The 27189-nt window shown below is 44.6% G+C and overlaps 1 protein-coding gene across 1 annotated transcript; it reads right to left on the bottom strand.

Annotated features, from left to right (window-relative positions):
* Positions 1 to 2590: 2590 nt before the first annotated feature.
* Positions 2591 to 22243, bottom strand: COMMD7 (COMM domain containing 7). The gene is made up of 9 exons (XM_030309820.1): positions 22078 to 22243; positions 14849 to 14902; positions 14653 to 14755; positions 5507 to 5563; positions 5384 to 5421; positions 4653 to 4743; positions 4293 to 4342; positions 3866 to 3914; positions 2591 to 3342 (listed from the first exon to the last, which is right to left on the bottom strand). Exons 1-9 carry the CDS (start codon positions 22159 to 22161, stop codon positions 3266 to 3268), a joined length of 603 nt encoding a protein of 200 aa, XP_030165680.1. The 5' UTR covers positions 22162 to 22243; the 3' UTR covers positions 2591 to 3265.
* Between the last annotated feature and the right edge of the window lie 4946 nt (positions 22244 to 27189).

Raw genomic sequence — 27189 nt, 5'->3', positions numbered from 1 at the left:
CCGGAAGGCTTGAATTGGGCAGGGCCAAGGAGCTCCTTGGTCAGAATCTGTCCAGTGGCCAGCTGGGTGCAACCGTTATGGAGTATCCTGACTGAGACCAGCACTTGCCAGGCTGAATCCCCTTCACGTCTCTCAGGATTGCATTTCTGAACCAAGCAGGACACCCATGGCTCACAGGGCTCACCTTTAGCCAGTGACCAGTTTCAGTCTCTAGGACTCTACTTCCCCATTTGTAAATATGAGTGGATTTAACTAGATTGTATGTATATTTAGGGTGTCTTCCTGTTCTGACATTCTGTGAATTCTTTTTACGTTAGATTTTCATGGTTTCAGGCATATGAGGCCCCCAGAAATCTCACAGACACATTTGGACATTGTCCAAAGGCACCAATTTGCCCTTCTTTGGTATTTGTAAGGTAATTTGCATACATTGGAACAATCTTGCATACATTGGAACAATCTCTATATGTCAGTTTGGCACCATAATGGTTAATTTTATGTATTAACTTGGCTGGTAATCTTGCATACATTGGAACAATCTCTATATGTCAGTTTGGCACCATAATGGTTAATTTTATGTATTAACTTGGCTGGCCTGCTAGGGCCAAATATTTGGTCAAATATTATTCTGAATGTTTCTGTGAAACTGTTTTTTTTTTTTTTATGAGATTAACATTTAAATTGGTGGACTTTTATATGAGAGTAAAGCAGATTCTCCTTCATAGTGTGGGTGGGCCTCATCCAATCAGTTGAAGGCCTTAATAGAACAAAGACTGATTCCCCAGGGGTGCCTGGGTTGCTCAGTAGGTACAGCGTGACTTTGGCTCAGGTCATGATCTTGTGGTTTGTGGGTTTGAGCCCTGCATCGGGCTCTGTGCTTACAGCTCAGAGCCTGGACCCTGCTTCAAATTCTGTCTCCCTCTCTCTCTGCCCCTCCTCTGCTCATGCTCTCTCTCAAAAATAAATAAACATTAAAAAAAGAAAAAAAAAAAAAGACAGATATCCCTACCTCCCCCAGCAAGAAGAAATTCTTCCAGCCTATCCCGCAGATTTTATTTTTTACTTTATATATTTTAAAGTTTATTTATTTTTCTAGTAATCTCTACACCTAATGTGGGGCTCAAACTCACGACCCCAAGGTCAAGGGTCTCATGCTCTTCCAACTGAGCCACCCAGATACCCCTATCCTGCAGACTTTACCAAATCTCCACAATCATGTGAGCCAATCCTTGAAAGTCAATCAATCTGTCTGTCTACGGTTCTGTGAATATGCTACAGCCACAGGAAAGAATGCACTTTATATACTGACATGGAAAGTTCTCCAAGATATATTAAGGATAGTACATATAGTGTATAATCATCTGTATATAAAACAAAAAGAGTAAACATTTAAATTCTCATTGGTTATATGTTGGGGAAAAACCCTCTGGAAGGATACTTAAGAAACTAACAGCATGGGGTGCCTGGGTGGCTCAGCTGGTTAAGTTGATGTCCGACATTGGCTTAGGTCACGATCTCACGGCTCTGCGCTGACAGCTCAGAGCCTGCTTCAGATTCTGTGTCTCCCTCTCTCTGCCCCTCCCCAACTCATTCGTGTTCTGTCTTTCTCTCTCAAAAATAAAATAAAACATTAAAAAAATTAAAAACAAAAAAGAAACTAACAGCAGGGATTATCTGTTGGAGGAGAGTAGTAGGGAAACTGAGTAAATGGGATAAGGCAGAAGAAGTTTTTGTTTTATTCCTTTTCATACTCTTTGATAAATGCACATATTCTTTGACCCAGCAATTCCACACCCATTTGTTTACCTTATAAATACACTTCCACACATGCAAAATGACATACCTACAAAAATATTCAGATGCAGCATCATTAATAAGAGAAAAAGAATGGAACCAACCTAAACACCTACCAGCAGGAAACCGGTTAAATAAATCATCCATGTGAAGAAACATGGTACATTTGTTACAGAGAGCTGCTCTCTCTGTTCTGATGTGGAACGATTTCCAGGGTAAGTAGAAAACAAAGCAAGACGCAGGATGCCGTGTGTACTTCCCACTTGTGTGGGAAGAAAATCAGACCCTATGCCTGTGTATTTGCAAACGCAAGAAAAGAGTCCAGAAGGGCACAGAATAAACTGTAACAGTGGTTACCTCTGGGGAAAGGCACCAGGGAACTAGGGAATGGGCGTGACGCACAAATTACTTCACAATGTACCTTCTGAACCACGGGCACGTATTATCTACTCACGACGCAGAGTACTAACCACTACACGATCACGGCCATGTATCATCTATGCTCAATTTAAAAAAATTCCCGAGAAGGAATGAGGCAGGAGGGGAGAAATTACATACGAGGTGGGGGCCCAGAGTCAGGGAAACACAAGGCATTCATACGCTACGATCTTTGTAATGTTTTTAACCTGAATCTCCCCTGAACTGCTCTTACAGATTCCAACTTTGGACGACAGTTTCACAGAAGATGCAGGGCCTTCCCCAAAAAAGGGAAAATAAGCGTTGCAGATTAGAGCAACAGTGTTCTGCGAGGCAGATGACTCTTTCATCCATGCACAGAGACAACTGGATTCACACCTTTTCTTCAGAACCTTTTTTATTCAACATCTAACCAACAGAGAAGGTCAGCCTGAACCAAAACAAGCTAAAATAGCCTCATTACAACACAACAGGGCACAACCCGAAACGAGGACAGAGGTTGGCCTCGGTTCTTTTCTGAGCAGACGAAGCAAGTATTTATACACAGGTGCCCCGTTCAAAACTGATTAGCCATGCACCACCACCACCGCCACCACCACCGAGGCAGGGCGCGCACAGATTGCTGGGGCTCCCCACGTGTGTCAGCCATCGAGTCCGCCTCTTCCTCAGCCATAAATAAGCCCTTGCTTTTTGGAGGGGAGGGTGATCAGCGGGCATCTTGAGTGATGGCACCATCTGTTTACTCTGAAACTTTGATGGGGAAGTGACAACTTATTTCCTCCCCTGAATCTGAGAAGCAATAGCCTGTCTGAATACCTAAAAAGTGTCCTGGGAGATATAGGTGCTGGAGGTTCCCTTCACAAAGGATTCACAGAGTATTCGTGTAGGGCTCTTTAAGTACTTAATCCTGTTGTTTTCCAGAAACCTTTGCACCTGGGCTCCCGAGAAGGAGAAGCAAGCAGGGCTGTTATCAGCACCCCACAGGCCTGTGGGTGAGGCGCCTCTCAGAGCAGCCACCCATGGAAGGGGAGGGGGCAGGGAAGGGGGCCAGACATCAGCTGAAACACTCCATGCTGGCTCTGACCCGCTCCATCTCGTGCAGGAAGCTGTAGAACTGGGGCAAGGTTAATTCTGGGGAGAGAAAATTCAGCTTCAGGTACATGTTTCCAACTCCACAGAATCATCCGAGAAAACGAATTTCCACCCAAAGAGTTTTTTCTGTTTCTTTTTTGACTTAGTACATCTAAGCAGCTCTTGATGGGTAATTGACCATAATAAAGAACTGAGAGCCTTGAGCAGAGAAGGGTTCTCTCGGCTCCATACAGAATTTAAAAGCGGCCTAACTCCACAGCACAAAGAGATGAAAGGACATTAGTCAGGACGCTCAACGCGACTTCTGCAGCAAGGGCTGCTTGCTCTTCAGTCTTGCCGTCCCTTCTCCCTGCGCTTTCCCTTTTTCAAAGAGGCCCTTCAACTGTGGGGTCTCCAACCTGCCGACGGCTTATTATTTACGAGAGGAGAGGCAGCGGAATGGCTCCTCCACAGCTCGGTTATGACTTTGTGCTAGAAGAAATGATTTGTGGTGCTTCACGAGCCCACAGACTGAGGAGAACGCGGGAAGAGTGAAAAGGCTCAAATGGGAATTCGGACTCACCTATGTACAAGTTTTCAGTTTGATTTCCTTTCTTAACCACCAACTTTAACTGATTAAAAAAAGAAGAAATAAAAAGCTGAAATTAAAATGATGACAACTGGGCAAAGAAATTCTTGAAATCCTTCCACTTAAATATCAAAGCATCCAGCTTCGGACTTGAGAGTAGGACGGGAGCGGTCTGGGCGTCTATCACTGAAACTTCTAACAATTTGCATGATTACAGAACAATCGAGCTTTTAAGAACAATGTCAGGATCCTATTAATCCGAGAGTAGGCGTGTCAGTGGCCACATTTTTGGCTGACAATACTGCTCAGAGATACACAGGACCTCCACATCCAAACTGGGTATTAAAAAAAATCCAATGTCGATTTTATAATTATTAACCAAGTCAAAAATCTACCCATTTTCACAGATCAGGAAACTTACTTGTAAAAAAATACTTCCCACTTTTTCCAGTTCACTGCTCCCGGATGTCACTGTGACACAAAAGAGAAAAGTAATAAGTGATGGATTGACAACGGACTCTGAACACCCCAATCTTGCAGGCTGTCCAGCAGAAGCCGTGTGGGGACGAGTATGAGGACAGCAAAATGTGCTCTTCAGGAAGTCAACTTACTGAGAGCCATGGATAGAAACAGCTGCCCAATGGCAATACAGAGCAGCCGCTGCTGGCCCCAATCGTCTTTGAGGACTGAGGACCTGTCCTCCCCCTGGAAGCTATCTGAAAGCCTCTGCACCCCCGCCCTACATCCCCCAAATGACCCAGGACTGGCTCTAACTAGTTACCTCCAAATTTCCACTCCATATCTATAAGCTGGTTAATCATCAGAGTCTGTCCTATGGCCCATCGAGCAAGGGTGGGGGCATTCTGCTTCCACTGAAACAAAAGCAAAAAGCCAAAGTCATAACAATGGGGAAAATCCCCCTTCTTCATTCTGCCCCCAACATGGCAATGTATTTATTTACACAGACAAGGCAAAGAATGCAGAACTAAGGGCCTGGCCTATAGGCACAGATCTGGGGGATGTGGGAAGCAAAGAGGGGCAGAAGACGATATAAATGTTTTCTTCTTTTAATGTTTTATTTACTTTTGAGAGGCAGACGGGGACAGAGGATCCAAAGCAGGCTCCATGCTGACAGGAGAGAGCCGACACAGGGCTCGAACTCATGAACCACGAGATCATGACCTGAGCTGAAGTCAGAAACTCAACCAACTGAGCCACCCAGGTGCCCCTAAATGTTTTCTTTCATTCCAAGATTTGTTCCAAATTGGAACAAAAACTGTATGATAATTAAAGTCAGACAAATCAGAGGCAAAAAATTAGAGATGCACCAAATAGTGCTCTTTAAATGCTGTATGTATGTTATTTGCATGAAATCAAATGAAAACCAGTAAGCTGGGGAAATGACACATAATGATGAGTGGTTTCTCCTTAGTCGGCATTTCTCATTTGTTTCTATTCATGAAATAAAAGCAAACAATCTTAATTAACCTTGATTAAGAGGAATTATGATACCTTTTCAGAAAAGTAAGTGGCTTTCTCCTCACTAAGACCTATAAGAGAAGAGAAGGAGATTTTAACATCGTAAAGAGCCACTGGGCCTGTCACCCTGAGCAACCTCCCTCGGTGATGACCTACCCAGAGTTATGAAATCAGCCCGGACCTGATCAGCTGTGAGACTCTTCTTCAAGGCACCTGGGAAACAGGGGAGAAAGCAGTTAAAAAGGACAAATCAGTAATCAATTGGCAGTAGGCATCAACGGGCAAAAGGGATACACAAAGATGTGGCTGGTTCCAGGAAGATCTCAACCCAGCTGCGGAGAAGATGCAGAAAGGAAACGACTGGAGAATGTGACAGCAGGTTCTATTTATTGTACAACATGGGTGTTCACCCCTCCAGAAAGTACGAAGGAAGCTAGAGACAACAGAAAGGACTTTATGGACTTGGGGCTGGGGGGTCCCTGATCAGAGGCAAGAATAAGGCCTCAGATTCCTGGAGCAACATCGGGGAGCTCGACGTCAGGCTGGGCGTAAGGGCAACAGCCTAGAACTGCGCTGGGCAATACGTAACCATAAAGATGTGTGCTGTTTAAAGTTCCTTTCTTTCTTTCTCCCAGCACCCTCTTAGGTTTTAATTAATTAAAACTAAACAAAATTTAAAATTCTGTTCTTCAGTTGCACTAGCTGTTCTGAGTCCTCGACAGCCACATGGGTCCAGTGGTCATGGTACTGGACAGCACAGATCAGGGACCATCTTCATCTACCTAGATAGTTGCGCTGGCCAGCGCTGCCATAGAGAACCTGCTTTCAGGACGTAAACCAAGACGGACTAAACAGTTGGCCTCTATGATTCACAAGTTACTTCCAGAGGGGCCGGGCAAAACTCCTCACAAGCCCTGCGATCACTCCCCTGTGGGGGCTACTTTGTTCTGCTTGCGAGCTCCAATTCCTGAAAACAAAGTGTCGCCAGCAACCTGGGCTTCTCAGTGTTTAACCTCAGACTACAGGCTAGAGTCACAATTTGGAAACCACTTTAAAATTTTCCACTTCTTAGTCTTCCAGAAGATGACTAATTAAAGAATAAGAAGATATCCACCACCATCCAGGGAGGGCCCTGAAGTAATACCCTAAACCCAACTCCCCACCCCCATCTCACTCCAGAAAAACAATCCTAAAGCCTGTCCGCTGCAAAATAAACCATGTAAACAAAGGGAGGAAATCTTTTATCGTCAAAATCAGACTGAGCAAGGAAGCCATAGGGAAATAAAAAAGGCAAGACACCAGGAAACCCTGGCCATAAAGGCCCTAGAAAAAGGCCACTTCCTAGCCAATTCAATTAATTCATAACTACCACATGTACAGCCCCTTAGTGTATACCTAGCTCAAATCCAATATTTTGCTTGATGATCCCAAAGTACTCTTAAGTGGGGGATTGCTATCGAAGCCTTTAATTTACCAGGAAAACTAAAGATCAGAAAGATTAAGCTTTGGGGGAGAAAATCTGGCAAAGGCACATAGTCAACAACTGCACTGCCAAGAAGTCACCCAACAGATACACTCCCGAAAGTACACTGAAATACACGCGTGGCAGCGGCTGGCCACCTCTAGAACCCCTAAGCTCTTCTCTCCCTTGCTCACTCAGCTTTTTCTACAACATGCCAGGCAGGTTCCTACCTCCTGGCATTTGCCTTTGGAGTTCCCTCTGCTGGGGACACTCCTCCTCAAATCTGCACACAGTCATTCCGGCCTCTCCCTGAACATCCCCCCTCCATTTCAGGCAGAGCCGCTCTTCACTGGCACCCTCCTACTGCTACGCTTTTCTGCATTGCATTTATAACCACCCAGTTTCATGTTACATATTTATTGTCAATTTTTCCACTAGAATGTCTGTTTGATGAGACTAAAGATTTGGTCCGTTGTGCCCACTGTTGTGTCCCACGTCGTACTTTAAAAATATATTTGCAGGGCGCCTGGGTGGCTGCTCAGTGGGTTAAGCATCTGACTCATGGTTTCCGCTCGGGTCATGATTTTCCAGTTCATGACATGGGGCCCCGCATCGGGCTCTGCGCTGACAGCTCAGAGCCTGCTTGGGATTCTCTCCCTCTCTCTCTGCTCCTTCCCTGCATGTACTCTCACTCTCTCTCTCTCACTCTCTCTCTCTCTCTCTCTCAAAATAAACAAACATTCAAAAAATTTTAAATAAAAAAGAGAAATCTTAAAAAATATATGCATGTGTGCGTATATATATATATATACACACACACACACCTATATATATTTGCATCATGCTAGGCCTCAAGCCCTTAATCAATCTTCCTTTCTTTTTATTAAGATATAATTGACCTATAACGTTGTGTAAGTTAAAGGTGTACAATCTGTTGATTTGATACATTCATATATGGCAATATGACTGCCACTGTAGCATTAGCTAATACCTCTATCACATCACATAATTATCATTTCCCTTCTGTGGTTAGAAACTCTAAGATCTAGCCTCTGAGCAATTTTGAAGTTTATAATACAGAATTGTTGACTATAGCTCTTAACTTCTTTTTCAGCTTTCTCCTTTGGTGATACCTTTGCCCTAAGTACAAGACAGGCCTGAAGCCTTGACTCTATGTCAGACAGAAAGAAAACTGTAAATCCAGAGCTGGAGTCCCCAGGACATGCCACTTGGGGAAATCTGAGAATGTCCATCTTTAAACACATCTAACCAGGGGCGCCTGGGTGGCTCAGTCGGTTAAGTGTCCGACTTCGCCTCAAGGTCATGATCTCACAGTTCATGAGTTTAAGCCCCATGTTGGGCTCTGTGTCCAGAGCTTGGAGGCTGCTTCGGATTCTGCGTCTCCCTCTCTCTCTTCCCTTCCCCCATTCACACTCTTTCTCGCTTTCAAAAATAAACATTAAAAAACCACACATATAACCATCAGAGATGGTTTATAAAATCCTTGAGCACCAATTGTCACTGGAACAGTTGCCTTGGTAAACCCTTATTGCCATCAAACAGTATGGGGGACAACACAGTATGTCCAGGGGGACAGTTTCAGTTTTGCCAGGAAACAGTTGGGAAATTAGCGAATTGTTCTACTAGCCCAAAAATCTACATAGGCTTATTCTGTGTAATAAAGGAAACTCAAGGAAAAGAACTAAGCCTTGGTTAAAACTCCAGGAGAAGGAAGCAGATGGGAAATGAGGGTTAGCCACATTTAGTGAGCGATCACTGACCCTGAAGGCTGACCAGCTGAATCCACTTCCCTGAAGTTCACGGAAGGACAGAAGTCCTAGTCACTGTGCATGCATTTACTGAGCACCTACTAGTGCCAGCACGATGCTAGATGCTGGCAAACATCAATGTCTGCGGTCGTGAGGCTTACAGTCTATCAGGAAGAGAAAGACCACAATAATGTCACAAGTAAGAAAGCCATATAGAATATGACAAAAAAGTGCCATAGAAAGAAGTAATAGAGGGAAGTGGGGTTGGGAGTCCTGGGGAACTTAGTTCTACAGCTGTTTAATACCATTTGTGACTATTGTTCATTGTTGATTACTCTATTTTTGCCCAGCCAGAAAGAACTCCTTTGGGAGAAATGAAGGGGAGTTATCAGCTTTTCGTAAAAAAACCAGTTACTGAGTGTCCACAAGGGCCACATATCTTGCTACGTATTAAAATAAAACCAGGCTTTGGGGTGCCTGGGTGGCCCAGTCAGTTGCGCATCTGACTTTGGCTCAGGTCACCATCTCACAGTTCGTGGGTTCGAGCCCTGCACTGGGCTCTGTGCTGACAGCTCAGAGCCTGGAGGCTGCTTCAGATTCTGTATCTCCCTCTCTCTGTCCCTCCCCCATTCACACTGTGTGTCTCTCTCAAAAATAAGTAAACATTAAAAAATTTTTTCTTAATAGGGGCACCTGGGTGGCTCAGTCGGTTAAATGTCTGACTTCAGCCCAGGTCATGATCTCGTGGTCTATGAGTTCGAGCCCCGCATCAGGCTCTGTGTCGACAGCTCATAGCCTGGAGCCTGCTTCAAGTTCTGTGTCTCCCTCTCTCTCTGCTCCTTCCCCATTCATGCTCTGTCTCTCTCTGTCTCTCAAAAATTTTAAAATAAAAGTAAAAAGCAAAAAAAGTAAAAAAAAATTTTTTTAATAAAAAAATAAAACCAGACTTCAGTAGTAGCCCTACAGCCAAGTAATCTGTAATCTGGGAGCTCCCTGTGTCTGGGAGACAACTCATAATGATAACAACAATCATAATATTAGCAACAGTGCGGCCACCGCTTACTGAAGGATTTTACAGTTATTATCTTTATTCATATAATGATATATGAGCTACTATTAGGAGCTCTGTTTTCTGAAGAAAACAGATTTTCAGAGAGGTTCAGTAACTCGGCTCAAGATCTCAAAGCTGTTAAGTAGCCGTGGTGACAAGTAAGCACACGAGGGGACATCCAGCAACCAAATGCAATGCGGGGCCTTCCCTGGATCCTGATGAAAGCAACCAACTATAGACAAATAAAATGTGTGAGACAATGGGGACACTAGAACACTGACTGCATATTTTAATTTTAGATAATGGCACTGTGGTTTGATAAGGGGGAAAAAAATTTATTTTTTAGAGATGGTAATCAGGTATTCAGAAATGAAATGATATGACCTGAGACTTGCTTTAAAATAATCCAGTTTGGAGAGCAGTGAGAAGTGGATGGGTTGTACATGAAACAGTCTGGCTATGGGCTGATAACTATTGAAGTCAGGTGTTTTTTAAAAAATTTTTTAAATGTTCATTTATTTTTGAGAGAGAGAGAGACAGACAGAGCGTGAGCGGGCAAGGGGCAGAGAGAGGAAGACACAGAATCCAAAGCAGGCTCCAGGCTCTGAGCTGTCAGCACGGAGCCCGACGGTCCATGGGCTCCAACTCACAAACTGCAAAGTCATGACCTGCGCTGAAGTCAGACACCTAACCGACTGAGCCACCCAGGTGTCCCTGAAGTCAGGTGTTTTTTTAAGAATTACACACTAGTTAGTAAAAGAAAAACATTAAAACACACACACACAAACCACTGGGCTTTACACCAACCAAGGGAGGTAGTAGCCCCAGCTTTTCTACTGTAAGATCCTAAGCAAGTCACTTCTCTCTAGGGCTCTGTCTCTATCTACAAGGCAAAGATTAGACCAGATCAGCCTTTACAAAAAGGTTTTACTTGACCCTCCCCCTACAAGGAGGAGGAGGAGGAGGAGGAGGAGGAGGAGGAGGAGGAGGAGGAGGGGGGGTTCATGGTTAACTGTTTCTCAGATACCGGATAAGCAGGTTTCTTTATTGCAGGACTTTTCAGAGCCCAAGATATGTTAATGTGTGTGTCTCTTCAAGGTTCCAAGGCTGGGGGAGTGGGAGGGGACCGACCGTATTTCCTGCTTCTAGCTGACAACATAAGCCTTTTCTGGATGAAAACACCAAGTTGGGGACAACTGATCTGGAGGGTTGAGGCTCCTCCAGCTCTAACAAGGAGGTCTTACTGCAAGGCAGGCCCGGGATGAGGAAGGAGGTGAGGACCTCGAGGCCCTTGTATTTCAGATGAGATTGGGAAAGGCCTTGAACGCCACTCTGAGGGCTACAGATGCCATCATGTGAAGCAAACAGTTGTGAGGTGCAGCGTGACCCCCCGCTGTGCTGCAGCCTGTACTCCAGGCCAGGCTGGAACCTGGGATGGAAGAGCCCTGTTGGAGACGCCACTGCCACAAGAAGGCACGAAGGACTAAGAACTTATTCTGGGCTGAGGAAAAGGACAAGTGACTTACAAGTTACACTCTCAGCTGCTCAGTCCTCGTAGTCTGAGGAGTCATAGGACTGAAATCAACTACAATACATAAAGCGAAGCTTAGCAAGCACCGAATTAAGTGCTTTGCATATATTAACTCATTCGTTCCTAATGCCACCACCATAAACTGCTCTTATTGCTCCATTTTTCAAATGTGAAACTGAGGTTGATTTGCCCAAGGCTGAATAGCTACATAGGTGATGTGATCAACCCTCAAATCCACGTGAGACTGCAAAGCCCATCTCTTGATTGGTATGCTGAGTTCCTTGGGGTTCTCTGCACCTATATAAAATGATCTGCTGTAAACAATGACAACCAATCTTGCCTGAAAAACGTACGCCCGACATCCCCTGGGAGGCGACAGGATCCCCCAAGTTCAGTTCAACTCACGCAGCATATACTGAGCATCACTTCGTGTCATCACTTTACTTGTAACCTTGGCTCAGGAAAGAAGTACGAGATCTTCCTCTGACTTCAAAGAACAAGCTCTCTGTCGAAGCCACAAAACAGACACATGTAAAACAGCATGAACAATAGAAAACTGTAAGTGAATTGTGGCCCAAAATGGTAACTGTAGATAAATACCATCTCTCGGGAGCTGAGAGGAAGGGAGGTCACTGCAGACTGAAGTGGTTTAGGAAGGCTTTCTGATGGGAGTTCCTGGGCTGGGGAGGGGGAAGGCAGTCTGACAGGGCTGAGGGGCATGGGGAGCAGAGCTAAGGAAGACAGCAAAGGAGGGAGGCAGGGACGCCAGAAGACAGAGGTCTCCTGAAAAATCAGTGTCCACAACAGCTGTTGGGTGGACAGGTCCCCACCTGCAGACAAACCCACTCCCACAGATGTAGGCTAGAGAATGAGAAAGAAGATCTGCATGCCGGGCAGCTATCCTAACGCTCACACTCGGAGGGCACAATGTCCTAAGGATGTTCACCACGGCACTGTTTCTAAGAGTGAAGGGCTAGAACTAAAATGTCCGGCCACAGGAGACAGATGGTTAAAAGATACATCCAGTCCACAGCACATACAGCCCTGAGAAGAATGAGGTTCACATGGACAGGTCCCCATGACGTAACAGGTATGACAAAATACAAGCTGCACGAGCACTTTTATGGTTTACCACCATTTACGGCAAACAGAACATGAATGCACACGCGTGTGAAAATATAAAAGGATACACAGCAAAATTAAATTGCGATGGTGTCTGCAGACAAGAGCAGCATGAGGGTCAAAGGGGATCTTTCCCTTCTGACTCTCCAACAGCTCTGCACTGTTGTAGGTGTGCAGTGAAAAATGTATGCCCGCGTTACAAAAGACCGCACATTCTCCTACAGCCTTTGGTTCACGTGCCTTTAACCCGCCACGAGAGCAAAAAATGCGAGAATCACACACACAGAGGATGGGAAAATGTCACAGTTGGAAACATTGGGAGGTTCTGATTCGAGCCCCCAGAACATCAGGAACCTATGACAGGCAAAGGAAAGGACCTGTACAGTGACATGGGAGGGCGCCCAACTTTCAGCACAGCACCGGGCTGAGAGCCTGGGGAACATCAGCCCGTTACCAATTTGTAAAACGTGCAAACCGGGGATGCTGTTTCACCCACTTTCAGCCGGGTCAGTATCGACTCATTCTTGGAGACTGGGCTCAAATGTCGCCCCTCTCTTTACATAAAATTAACTTTTAATTAAGTTGCCAAATTCTAGCAACTTTTTAGGCAAAACATAGCCAACAATAAACAAGACAACCTGCTGACCCTCCACCCAGATAATATAGTCACAGTTAACATTCTTTTTTGTTTTTGTTACAAAAGTAGGACTGTGGTAGTTTTATAAGCTATTATTTTTATAAAACAGTTTTATAAACTGTTATTTTTATTAAACTATTATACTGCGAAAGATTTTCCATATCATTACATTTCCTTGATAGCGTCTTTTTAAATTATTACAGAATTTCAAAAATTAGAGCAACCTTTTACTGAGGTACTATGTTAAGCATATGTTTTATATTATCTCAGTCTTCAAAACAAGCCCCCTCCACACACCAAGAAAAAGCTCAGACTGGGGGGAAAACGTGAGAGAGGGGCTGCTGCTTGGGGTTGGGAGACAGAGGGTACTTGGACAAAGTCACACTACTCATCGAGTGACAGACCCACGTCTACCTAACTCAGAACATGAATTTTTGACCCCCATGATGTTCCCCTATAGAAACAGCACGCTATACTAATCTCCAACTATTGGGCTATTGGTTTCTAATTGTTCTAGACCATTAAAACAGTGCTGTAATGGATATCTCTACAGCTAAACCTTTGTGATTGCCTCCCTCCTGGCTAGAAACTTTTCCTGATTGCTCTAGGCAAACTCTACCTCTGAAACCATCTGTCATGGAAGACCTTTCTATTTTGAATCCACTATGGCCTGATATTTTTGAAAAAAAAAAAACAAAAAAACGGAAATTAATTTCCAGAAATCTGAAATGAAAAACCACATACAAAATATAAGCCCCGGGGCGCCTGGGTGGCTCAGTCGGTTAAGCGTCCGACTTCAGCTCAGGTCACGATCTCGCGGTCCGTGGGTTCGAGCCCCGGGTCGGGCTCTGGGTTGATGGCTCGGAGCCTGGAGCCTGCTTCCGATTCTGTGTCTCCCTCTCTCTCTGCCCCTCCCCCGTTCATGCTGTGTCTCTCTCTGTCTCAAAAATAAATAAACGTTAAAAAAAAAAATTAAAAACAAAATATAAGCCCCAAATGGTTAAAATGGTAAATTTTACGTTATGCATATTTTACCACATTAAAAAAAAAATACAAGCCCGTGGGGTGCCTGCCTGACTGGCTCAATCAGTAGAACATGTGACTTTTGATCTCTGGGTTGTGAGTTCAAGTCCCACGTTGGATGTTTAATGTTTATTTATTTTTGAGAGAGAGAGAAAGAGACAGAGCATGAGCGGGGAAGGGAGAGAGTGAGGAAGACACAGAATCGGAAGCAGGCTCCAGGCTCTAGCTGTCAGCACAGAGCCCGACGTGGGACTTGAACTCACAAACCCTGAGATCATGACCTGAGCTTAAGTTGGACACTTAACCAACTGAGCCACCCAGGCGCCCCCCCAAAAATAAAATCTTTAAAAAAATATATAGATAAGCCCCATTTTAAAAATCAGTAAATTCAAAATATTTTGCCAGATTGCTCTAATTTCACAAAAGGAAGCTAACTGCCTACTCTCGATTTCTATACACTGTGCAGGGGACCAGACAGCAGTTTGGGGATGGAAGCTGGGATACAGACTGCACTTTTAGCTGTACCTCTAGTTCACTCTACTGCGGTGATCTGTGTACCTGGCTTCCCTCCTAGACTGAGTCCCGCCCACGTCTGGTTCTCCATTGAATGCACTGGCTCAGCGCCCAAAGCACGCTTGCCAACTCTGTGGTCTGAAACACTGTTCAAAGAACGTCTCTGGCCTCAGCTGCTAAGAGAGGCTACTCACCATTTGGAACCAGAAGGAGGCTTTTCACAATGCTTCTGAGAGGGCCAAGGCTGATCTGATTGGTGGTGGCAAACTCAGAGAGCTGAGCCAGAAACCTTTCCACCTGCAGAGAGGGAACAAGCCAGGCCTTCACTTTCTAAGCACCTCAGGGCTGTAGACCCACACTCAGCACTCTCCTTATCACAAGGTACTTTACCTCTTTTGGCTCAGTTAGGAAGTGGAAAAGCACTTCTGTCAAGGCTGAGAACTGCTGTGAAGAGAATAACACAGAACATCAGCAAAATTCTACTCCTGGGTCAGTGTTCCCACATCTCATCCACATATAGACCCTTTGGAGAGAACACACAGGTGCTGACACCTGTCTGATCATCTTATAGTTGAAATATTCACAATACCCACTACCCAGTGTCAACATATCAGTATCACCATATTGTCTGAAAAACTTGTATATCTTAGTGGAACACCTGGGAGATATGTATTGAGAGACTGTGAGTGTATGCACACACATGCACATCTCAAGGGTCCAAATACACACACACACACACACACACACACAGCCTGAAAGGAAAATCATTGGAAGATTAATAGCAGTTGTTTTGTTTATATTTCCACATACTTATTATTCAAACATAAGCCAATCCAAATATATAATCTCTTATTCTGCCCCACACAAATGTTAACATACTTCATAAACTTTTTCTCTGTTTTTTTTTTTTTTTTTGAGAGAACGCAAGTGGGGGAGGGGCAGAGAGAGGGGGACAGATCTGAAGCGGGCTCTTCACAGACAACAGTGAACCTTACGCGGGGCTTGAACTCACAAACCATGAGATCATGACCTGAGTCGAAGTCGGGTGCTCAACTGACTGAGCCACCCAGGTGTCCCTCTACCTTGTTTTTTAAAGCAGTTATTTCTGTGGAGTGAGATTTTGGGTGATTTTTATTTTCTTCTGTTTTCTCTATCCATATTTTCTGGATTTCTTCCCCCACAATAAACATTATTATGTATATAACAAAACAGTAAAATTTACACTTCCTTACAGACTCTTCTTCTTCTTCTTTTTTTTTTTTTAAAGATTTTATTTTAGGGGAGCCTGGATGGCTCAGTTAAGTGTCTGACTCTCGACTTTGTCTCAGGTCATGATGTCACTGTTCATGAGTTCAAGCCCTGCATTGAGCTCTGTGCTGAGTGTGGACCCTGCTTGGGATTCTCTCTCTCCTCTCTCTCTGCCCCTCTCCCACTTGCACTCCCTCTCTGTCTCTCGAAATAAATAAACTTAAAAAAAATTAAATAAATACAAATGGGATGTAAGTGAACCCACACACTGCATCTTGCCTTTTTACATTCAATTATATCTTAGAGATTGATCTTGTCAGTAGATATAATTCTACCCAGTTTTTCCCCCCAAGAGTTTATTTTTAAGTAATCTCTACACCCAACAGGGGGCTTGAACTCACAACCCAGAGATCAAGAGACACACGCTCCACCCACTGAGCCAGTCAGGTGCCCCTCTACCCAGTTCTTTTAACAAGTGCATGGTATTCAACTGCATAGACAGTATAATTTAGCTCCCTAGGGATGAACATTAGTGTCTGTGTGTGTGTATATCCGTGTGTGTGCACATGTGCTTTGTTGATGTTACTGCAATGCTGCAATGAATATCCTCCCACATATTTTTTTGACATACGTGTCTACAAAATACTTTTTAAAAATTTCTTAGGTCAAATAATATGTGCATTTTAAATTCTGTGTAAAATGGTGCCAAGTTGCCTTGCAAAGAAGTTGCATGGATTTACATTTCCACCAGCCAATGGCACATAAGTATCTACCTTCTCAAAACTTCATAGATATTCCCTGGAAACATTTTAACCAATGCTGACCCAGGGGTTGTCTTTCTGTGGTATTTATGATAATAGCTTTGCCTAACTGCTGATTCTATATAGTAAAATCAAGAAAAGTCAGGGACAAGCTTCAGACAGTGTCCTCAAACTGTGAGTTTTCCTTTATTTAATTTTTTTTTTTCAGCTGTGAATCTGTGGACCATCAGATCTTTGGCTGACCCTTTGCCACCCTGAGCCTTTTTTTTTTTTTAATTTTTTTTCAACGTTTATTTATTTTTGGGACAGAGAGAGACAGAGCATGAACGGGGGAGGGGCAGAGAGAGAGGGAGACACAGAATCGGAAACAGGCTCCAGGCTCTGAGCCATCAGCCCAGAGCCCGACGCGGGGCTCGAACTCCCGGACCGCGAGATCGTGACCTGGCTGAAGTCGGACGCTTAACCGACTGCGCCACCCAGGTGCCCCTACCCTGAGCCTTTTAAGAAAGAGAGCAGCTGTGAAGCCCTCCAGCAGCTTTTCTATTTCCAGGCCTCAGCCTAGCATTCAGGCTCAACTCCCTGTGAGGCCTCATTCCCCCATGTCTCCTCTCAAGGGGAGCCTCAACTTAATCTGGTCTGCAGGACATGCTGTCCCCCATCCCTATCTCCACTTTTCCAAACCCTCCTTTATCCTTCAATGCTCTGCCAAGACACAATGACCCTCCCAACAAGAAAGTGACCTACCCAGATTCTTAACTTCTAAGGCTCCCCCTTGGAACCTTGCCTGAGGGCACTTACAATTTTAAATCTTGATAAGAAAAGACTTGTCTTAGCAGAGAAGGTTCCTTGTATACGTTTGTATGGCCACAGAGCCTTAGTTAATGAAAGTGCATAGTTAAGTATTTGTTGAATAAATCTCCCTAAATACTTTCCTCATTCTTTGCCTTTTTGTATCTGCATAGCTGTCTCCCTCTGGAATGCTCACCTGCCCATCACCATCCGAGAAATCAAAATCTTAACTGTTCTCACTAGCGAATACATGGAAAGATGCTCCAGATCATTCCAGATGAGAAATGCAAATAAGCAAAATAAGGAAATGCCACTGCTTTACTTATCAAATCTTCAAAAATAAAGGTCTGATGACACCAGTGCTGATGCAAGTAAGTGCCAGGAAACAGATGTGCTCCCACTGCTGATGGGAGGACAAACTGGGGCAACCTTTCCAGACAGCAATTTGATAGTCATATCTAATTTTTATTTTTTAATTTATTTTTAAAAAAACGTTTATTTTTGAGAGACAGTGCGAGTGGGGAGAAAGGCAGAGAGAGAGGGAGACAGAGGATCTGAAGTGGGCTCCACACTGATGGCAGTGAGCCCCATGTGGGGCTCGAACCATGAGATCATTACCTGAGCTGAAGTGGGACGCTTAACCAACTGAGCCACCTGGGCGCCCTGATAGTCATATCTAATGTTTAAATGCTCATATCTCTTGACCTAGTAATTGATTGCAGGAAGAACACCCTTCAGACATGTTCCCAAAGGTAAACCCAGCCACATTTACACAAAGCAGTTCCTCGGCAGCACTGTTCAGAAAAACAAAAGACTGAAAGCAACTGAAGTGTCTATTAACAGAGGGCTAGTTAAACAAATTATGGTAGATGCATTTCAAAGAATATCATGCAAAAGACAAAGAGGCTAGTCTAATCTCTTGTGTAAAAAAGAAAATGTTTTAAAGGCTACCCATATATATACAGGCAGAGGCAGACTTTTTTTTTTCTCCAAAGATACACAAGAAACTATTAAAATGTCAATTTCTGCAGAGAAGAGAAACAGGTATTTTAACTTTATACCTTGAATACTGCTTAAATTTTCTAACTGCATGTGTTGCTTTCATTTATAGCTAGATGAGAGGATTACAGACCGTTTCTTTTTTTCCTAATGTTCATTTATTTAATTTGAGAGAGTGCACACATGCCCACGTGAGGGGGACAGTGGGGAGGTGGGAGTAGGGGGGATGGGGGAAGGGAGGGAGAGAGAGAATCCCAAGCAGGCTCCCCACGCAAGAGTCCATTTGACATTCCACTCGATCCCAAGACTGCAAGATTACGACCTGAGCTGATATCAAGAGTCGGACACTCAACCAACTGAGCCACCTAGGCGCCTCATTCTTCTTTATATTTTTCTGATTTTCCTCTCAAATAACCATTCTAAAAATTATTTTTATTTTATTTTTAAAATATTTTTTAATGTTTATTTATTTTTGAGAGAGAGAGAGAGAGAGAGAGAGAGAGAGAGAGCAAGCAGGGGAGGGACAGAGAGAGAGGGAGACACAGAATCCCAAGCAGGTTCCAGGCTCTGAGCTGTCAGCACAGCTTGAGGAGCTCGAACTCAAAGACCGTGAGATCACGACCTGAGTGAAAAGTTGGACACTTCACCGACGGAGCCACCCAGGTGCCCCCCAAATTATGATTTTTAAAATCATATTCTCAAGGCTCCACATTACCTAGGACTGGTCCAAGCCATTACAGGATGTATCTAGGTGAACTCAGCACTGTACTTTGTCTCCATTTTCTGACCTGCCCTAGCAGATCAAAATTTCCCCAGCATAAGAGGCTGTGTCCATCAACCCTTTGCACACTTCACTGTGTTTAGTGGCTATTTGGGCACAGTAGGGCATTCAGATAAATACCCACAGAGTGAGCAACAAATGGTGATGCCCACATTAATACAATGATTCTTTTTCTCCTTGATATCCAGGCCTCAGACTTCAAAATAAATTCGGCTAATAGAGTGGGTACTCGGGGAAATCTGATCACCCAACAAAAGGCAGGGAAAGGACTCTGCTAAGTTGCTCATCAGGAAGAAGCTTTCTGTGTTAAAAGCCAAGGTAAAGGGGCACCTGGCTGGCTTAGCCAGAAGAGCACGCACTTCTTGATCTCTCGGGGTTGTGAGTCTGAGCCCCACACTGGGTGTAGACATTACTAAAATTAATAAATAAACTTAAGAGAAAAGGGTTAAAGGTCCAGAGTGTAGTTTAAGGTTAGAATGAGTAAAAAGCAAGCTCTGATTTTAAAGGACGTGGTTTATATTTTTCCATGAATACCAAATTGGAGGAGGTAACCTTAGGCGTCATAGCATCCTGTCGCTTCAAAAAAGTTTTTTAGCAGCAGAATCTTTTTTATTCTCCACATGGAAGTCTTCCAGAAAATCCTGCCACACATACAAGTAAAAGCTAAGCAACCTGGGTAGGGAGGTCATCTGGAAAGCTCTGTTCTGTATATTTAATCCCCCGGAATCTAAAATCAAGCATCAGGTCCTGAATTCCGGGTTCTACCACCCCCAGTGCCTGACCTTAAACAGGTCAATTTCTGGGGTGTCTGGGTGGCTCAGTCGGTTAAGTGTCAGACTCCAGCTCGGGTCATGATCTCACGTTTCAGGCGTTCAAGCCCTGTGTTGGGTTCTGTGCTGACAGCTTGGAGCCTGGAGCCTGCTTCAGATTCTGTGTCTCCCTTTCTCTATCCCTCCCCTGCTTCTCTCTCAAAAGTAAATAAATAAACATTAAAAAAAAAAAAACAACACAGGTCAATTTCTTTCCCTGAACCATTTTTCTTATCTGTAAAATGGGAATTATAACAGCACCTACCTTTTATTTTTTTAAAAACTTTTTTTAACATTTATTTATTTTTGAGACAGAGAGAGACAGAGCACGAACAGGGGAGGAGCAGAGAGAGAGGGAGACACAGAATCGGAAACAGGCTCCAGGCTCTGAGCTGTCAGCACAGAGCCCGACGCGGGGCTCGAACTCACGGACCGTGAGATCATGACCTGAGCCGAAGTCGGACGCCCAACTGACCAAGCCACCCAGGCGCTCCAGCACCTACCTTTTAGAGTTGCTACACATAAAGCACTGAAAACAGTGCCTGCCACATGGTACGTGCTCCATAAATGACAGCTATTTTTGTTCAACCACTCTGTGATCCAGTTTCCTTAATCTGTAAAATGGGGATGATAATAAAACCTACTGCCTAGAAAGACTCAATGACGTAATATACATAAAAGCACTTAGAAGTGCTGTATGATAAACAGTGGCCACTAGCCACATGTAGCTATTAAACACTTGAAAAAGGCTAGTCTAGGGACATCTGGGTGGCTCAGTTGGTTGAGCATCTTGATTTCAGCTCAGGTCATGATCCCAGGGTGGCAGGATTCAGTCTTTTGTTGGGCTCACACTGAGCATGGAGCCTGCTTGAGATTCATTCTTTCTCTCTCTCCCCCTCTCCCCAGCTTGGGCTCTCTCTCTAAAATAAAGAAAAAAAACTCAAAACCCTATTAAAAAGAAAAAGGCTAGTCTAATTTGAGATATGCTGTAAATGTGAAATGCACACCAGAATCAGAAAAATTAGTACTAAAAAGTAAAATATCCCCCATTGATATTTTTTATGTGGATTAGATGTTGAAATGATAGTATTTTAATATACTGGATTAAAGAAAACATTAAATTAGCTTTCTGTTTATTTATTTCTTTACTTATTTATCAAAGATTTTATTGTCAAGTAATCTCTACTCCCAATGTGGGACTTGAACACACAATCCTGAGATCAAGAGTCACAGCCAGGCACCTTCTTTTTAATTTTTACATGTGACTGCTAGAAAATGTAAAATTAGACATGTGGCTCGCAATTTATTTCTGTTGGACAAAGGGGCTTCAGAATATGTCTGGCATTGTAATTACTTTAGGAGAAAACAGTAGGTTGTAGGGGATGCTGAGATGAAGGACAGGGAACCCCATCTCCTGGGAAGTTAAGACTTGGTGGGGGGAAACAGATGTACCTTTACAATGGTGGTGAGAAGTGTCATTTTAACCTATTTATTTTCGCTGCCTTGGTGCTTTGAAAAGGGCATCCAGGCCAGCAAAAGGACAGGAAGTCGGCTGGCTGGCATTTGCTGCCCAAACAAGCAAAAATCAGCCTCCCCACTTCCACTATCAAGGTGGGGGGCGGGGAGGGGTCCTCCACTGTGTAGATTATATGGCTTCTTTCTTTGAGGACTGCCAGGTATTCCTCTTAATTGGGAGGTAGGACAGTCCCACCCTGGCCTGGCCATTACCCAAACCCACATGCGACCCCGGATTACCTGCCCCTACGCCAGGCTCCCCCACCCCCACCCCCGGGCTCCCAGGGGATGCAAAGACCCTCAGTCTCCCCAATTGGCCTCCCTACTGAACGTCTCAAACTCCACAACTCCCCAAACTCCCTAGGCCTCCCGACACCCCAGTCTGTTCCCTCGGTTCCCCACAATGCTTTCAGCCTCATCGAGGCTCCCCTCAATTCCTCTTCCGAGATCCCTCCCCGTTCTCACGCCTCCCGGAAGTCCCACGTCTGAGTCCCCACGCCCCCGGGACCCCTCAGCTGGCCCTAAGGCCTCCTTAGAGCCCTCGGCCCCCCGAACTGTCCTCAGACCCCAATTTCCCTCTCAGCCCGCCCCTGAATGTCCCTAAGGCCACACCGCGCCCCGGACTCTCCCCGCCCCCAGGCGGCCCTCGGCCCACACCCCTCCCCTCCCTCGGCCCTCGGGACCGTCGCGGGCCCGCGCCCCGGCCGCCCGGCCCACCTGCGCGCCCAGCTGGTTCAGCTGCTGCATGTCGCCGCCCACGGCCTCGGGCACCGGGTCCTGCGTGCAGTGCAGGCGGCCCATGGCGTCGGCCCGGCCTCGCAGCGCCCGCCGCCTCCCGGCTTCCTCCCTCGCAGCCGTCCGCCTCGCCGAGCTTCCGCAGCCGCACTTTCGCCACGGGCCCTCCGGCCGCCGCCGCGCTCCTCCCCCGGCCGACCTCGGGGCGGGGCACTCGCGGAGCCGCGGACACGCGCGGGCCCCGGGGCGGGGCAGGGCGCCCTGGCTGAGCAGCAGGAGCGTGCGGCCGCTGCGACCCTTGGAGAGGCCGGAGGAGCCCAGCCGCGAAACGCGGGATTCCATGCCGGATCTCCCGCTAGGTGACCCCAGAACACCTCAATACCCTTGGCCTCCCTGAGCCTCAGTTTCCCTATCTGTAACGTGATCCCAGCGACGGCTGCTTAACTGAGCTAATCCTCCTAAAACGTTCAGAACATAGCCTGGCACAAAGGAGGCCCTCAATCAATGGTTAGTGGCTATCATTATGATAGTTATTATGCATTCAGCAGATATTAATTGCACGCTGACCATGCCAGGCCCCGCGGATAGAGAAGTGAACAGTGCAGGCCCAGTGTCCCCAGGAGAGCTTACATCAGAGCAGAGCAGTAAGGTCTCAAAGTTGGGCTTGCATCAGCATCTTCTGGAGGTCTTGTTGTAAAGCAGATTGCTGGGCCCCACCCCCAAAGCATCTCATCTGGAAGGGTCTAGTGTGGAGCCTGAGAACTTGGATTTCCAGCAAGTACATAGGGACCACGCTTTGAGAACCTCTGGAGTGGAGGACACTGCCCCAAAGAAGTACTAATACTGTGATAATACCAGGAAGGGTGGTGGTGGTCAGGTCCATGAAGTGAGATTATTATGACAGTGGTAATCACTGCAGCCCCTGAAACACTTTAACCCCCAGTCTGTCTCTTCCCAAGGACCTCCCACAGCCCCAAGTAACTTTTACCCTGATCTCCATTGGACAGAGAAGAAAACTGAGAGATGCTCCCTGGAACCTAGGACAGGACTCCCAAGTCCAAGAGCCTCTTCACCTACCCCTGCACTCAACTTTGAGGGTAGGGAGGTGGTGCCTAGAAACGTGGAATGGGAGACCGTGGAAAGGATTGGCTGGCTTTCCCTACCAGGCTTTCTTCTCTACCTTTTACTAAATACCCTCTGGAAGGGTATGAACAAAATGCCTTCTACCTAGAGGCCAAGCACCTCCCCTTTAGTCATTATTTCACTCATGTACTCATTCATTAGATAATATCCGGTGTCCACTGTGGAGTAGATGCCGTGACAGGTGCTGGGATACCACACTGCAACCAGATGCGGTGCCTGACTTGGGACAAGTCAGAGTTTACTCAGGATAGCAGACACACACATGGGAAACTCACATGTGCATGAAATTGTTAACTGATGCCAAGAAGCACAAAGTGCTTTGAAAATATATGCAGAGCACTTGTCCAACTCCAAGTTACCTGGAAGAGAGTAAACCTTCAAGTTACGGACAGATAGGAACTGAACTCAAGCCCCCTGACTCACCCTCCAGGAATTTTTATATTAAAATATTTTTAACCTTTTAAGAAATATCCCTGAGTACATATAATGCCCTAGCATTATTCGTATGCCCCAGATATTTATTCATATCTTTAAGTGTTAAATCAACTTTGTTGAGGTATAATTTACATACAATGAAATGTGCTTTTAAGTATGTTTGTTTAAATTATTTATTAAAAAAAGTTTAATGTTTATTTTTTAAAAATTAATGTTTTTATTTATTTTTGAGACAGAGACAGAGCATGAGCAGGGGAGGGGCAGAGAGGGAGACACAGAATCTGAAGCAGGCTCCAGGCTCTGAGCTGTCAGCACAGAACCTGATGTGGGGCTCAAACCCACAAACCATGAGATCATGACCTGAGCTGAAGTCGGACGCTTAACCGACTGAGCCACCCAGGCGCCCCTAATGTTTATTTATATTTGAGAGAGAGAGAGACAGTGCATGAGTGGGGTAGGGGCAGAGAGAGAGGGAGACACAGAATCCGAAGCAGGCTCCAGGCTCTGAGCTGTCAGCATGGAGCCCGACTCACAAACCGTGGTATCATGACCTGGGCCAAAGTCAGATGCTTAACTGACTGAGCCAGCCACCCAGGCATCCCTAAATTATTTTTAACTTAAAAAAATTCTTAAGGAAACCATTGGATTTCTTTCATTTCTGCTCCCACAGTGACTGGTGCTGAAGCACTCAATAAATATTTATGGAATTGAATTAACCCATGTGACCGAAAATAGACAAGAGGGGGGGACACCTGAGTGCCTCCATCAGTTAAGCATCCAAATCTTGATTTCAGCTTACCTCATGATCTCACAGTGTCTGGGTTTAAGCCCTGCCTCGGGCTCTGAGCTGACAGTGCGAGCCTGCTTGGGACTCTCTCTCTCTCTCCTTGTCTCCCTACCCCTTTCACATGCGTGCTCTCTCTCTCTCCTTCAAAATAAATAAAGAAAAGAAAAGAAAATAGAGGGAAAGAAATCCACTCAAAGCTGCTGTCCAACACTGTAGTAACACAATGACTGTCTTACTTTCCAGTTTTCTCCCACATCACAGGTCCCTGGGGTTTCTGTGATTTGTTTTGTTTTTAAATATTCAGCGCTTCCCACTTCCCCAACCTATTTACTCTCTGATAGTCAAAGTGTGATCCTTGAATGACATGGACACCAACTGGGAATTTGTTAGAAATGCAGACTCTTAGCACCAGTCCCCCACCCCCAGACCTGCTGCAGATTCAGGATCTGCATTTTAACAAGATCTCCAGGTGATTCCTGGGCACATTCAAGTTTGAAGTATAAATAATAACAGCCATTTTTAGATGCTTACCATGTGCTAGGCTTTACCTGAAACACCCGAGTGGACAACACGTAACATCGTCTACGTATAGTCGCTCATATTGTTTCTATTTTAAAGTTTATCACGTTGCATTATTGCTGTCATTTGCACATCTGTCTCCCTCACTTACTAATAATATTGTCTTGGGCAAAATACTAAGCTTTTTGTGCCTCCATGTCTTTTTTCATTTGTAAGAATGGAGACAAAAATAGAACCTACTTGAAAGAATGAAATGAGACAAAGTTCATGAAACAGCACAGCAACTGGCCCATGGTAGGTGCTCAACAAATGCTTGTTATTATTATTCCAATTTTTTAATCTTACAGAAATACGGCAATAAGCATTTTTCCCCACCTCTGATGATTTATTTATGAGAAATTCCTATGAGGGTCAAGGAATGTTATGTTCAGACTTTCTGGGTTCTAAACAGCGAGAAAGTGGCCAAATTTTCTAGGTAGGGAGAGACCATGACTGATCTCAGAAATTAGCATTTCACCCTAAACAGGGATGCGGGGGTAGTTTCGTCTCCCTGATGATGCTCTTAAGAGCATCTCGCTCTTCTTCCAACCCAGCTTCCCTCAGCCTTGAGGAAAATTCCAAATCCTCTAAAAAAACCCTCAAAATCTCAGACAATGCCATTCTTGGCTTCAACTATAAATGCTATTAGATGCTGCCTACTATTCTTCTGAGCGAGAATATAATGCTCATAACTAATCCCCAAGGATGCCTATTTAGGGCTTTACAATTTTTCAATTTTATTAAGTACTTGGCAGTTAATGAAAATAATAGGTAAAATGGCCTTTCCAATGTTACCCTTCACAGTCCATTCTTGGTTGCAGGAGTGGTGATTATTGTTAATGCCATAACTTTGTCGCAGGAAATGCAGACCTGGGGCCAGGCCTCCTTTCTAGAAAACCCCCGCCCCCAGCAGCTCCCATTTCAGCCTTAATGAGAGACCTTGCTCCCTTCATTCACTTTAAAATGTCCCTGTGGAGGGCAAAGGAGGCGCCCTCCCCCCACCCCTGCAAGTGAAAGGAGCTCATTAAGAAGTCCTTTCTCAGGCACGAGGATTCCCGCTGGGAATTCCACCACAGGGCCAGGTTCTTCCTGGGAGAAGGGTTGACCCTTCCTGCTCTGAAATGCCAAAAAGCATTTTTAAAAAATTAAATTTTTAATTCTGTGACAATTGTAGATTTATGTACAGTTGTAAGAAACAATAGATCCATTATACCTTCACCCAGCTTCCCTCCACGTACAGATCCTGTCTTCTAAAGCAAAATACTAACACTGGTAGGAGATGCAGAACATTTCCATCACCATTAGGATCTGGCATGTCACCCAAGGGCCTTATAACAGAAGGGATAGACTCCAGGTCCTCCTCCTACCAAAAACTGGGGAAGAAAAATACTACGGACATTTTCGTGTTTCCATTTATTATTATACTCATCAGACCTCCAATACTAGCTCCTTTATTATAAAAGCACATAACGGAATGCAAAATTATAGTTGGCCTAGACTCTTCAAAACACCTATGTCATGAAAGTCATCAAAAAAGGAATGTTGGGGAATTGTTCCAGATTAAAAGAAAAAAAAAAAAGACAAGACAAGACAACTAAATCCAATGTGTGGTCTTGGATGGAGGTAAGCAATTGCCATAAAATATGTTATTGGCACAACAACGTGAATATACTTAACATTACTGAACTGTATGCTTAGAAATGGTTAAGATGGTAAATTTTATGTTATGCAGGTTTTATTTTTTTTTTTAACCACAAATTTAAAAAAGGACATTATGGGGACGATTGATGAAATTTGAAGATGATTTTAAAGTGGATAATCCTATCGTATCAATGTTCAACTTCCTTTGTACTTTGGTTATGTAGGAGAATGTTTTTGTCCTTCAGAATTACATGCTGAAAGTAAGGTACAGAGGGATGAAATGGTTCAAGAAAAAAACCCGGAGAGGCGGTTAAAAGCACAAATATGGCAAAGATGAACAGTTGTTGACTCTGGGTAGGATGTATGGGTAGTCTTTGTATTCTTGAAACTCTTTCATCAATTTGAACTTATTTACAGAATACATTTTTAAAGGAGTGAAAAGAAGTTAAATGATCTTTGTTCCCATCCTGTCACAAGGGAAATAAATTTCTACTTGAACTAATATATCTGAGTACTCACTCCGGGCGAGG

This window comes from Lynx canadensis, chromosome A3, assembly GCF_007474595.2.
Source record: "Lynx canadensis isolate LIC74 chromosome A3, mLynCan4.pri.v2, whole genome shotgun sequence".
NCBI classification, from domain to species: Eukaryota; Metazoa; Chordata; class Mammalia; order Carnivora; family Felidae; genus Lynx; species Lynx canadensis.
The sequence above is the reverse complement of the archived record's forward strand: the minus strand, read 5'-3'. Positions and strand labels throughout refer to the sequence as shown.

What these genes read in the sequence shown, in the direction of transcription:
- COMMD7 (XM_030309820.1), bottom strand. Translation starts at nt 22,161, where the DNA reads ATGGGCCGCCTGCACTGCACGCAGGACCCGGTGCCCGAGGCCGTGGGC. An exon ending in TGAACCAGCTGGGCGCGCAG is followed by an intron (nt 14,903 to 22,077) that starts GTGGGCCGGGCG and finishes TTCTCTTCACAG; the next exon opens with CAGTTCTCAGCCTTGACAGA. An exon ending in TGGGAAGTATTTTTTTACAA is followed by an intron (nt 3,915 to 4,292) that starts GTAAGTTTCCTG and finishes TTTTTTAATCAG; the next exon opens with TTAAAGTTGGTGGTTAAGAA.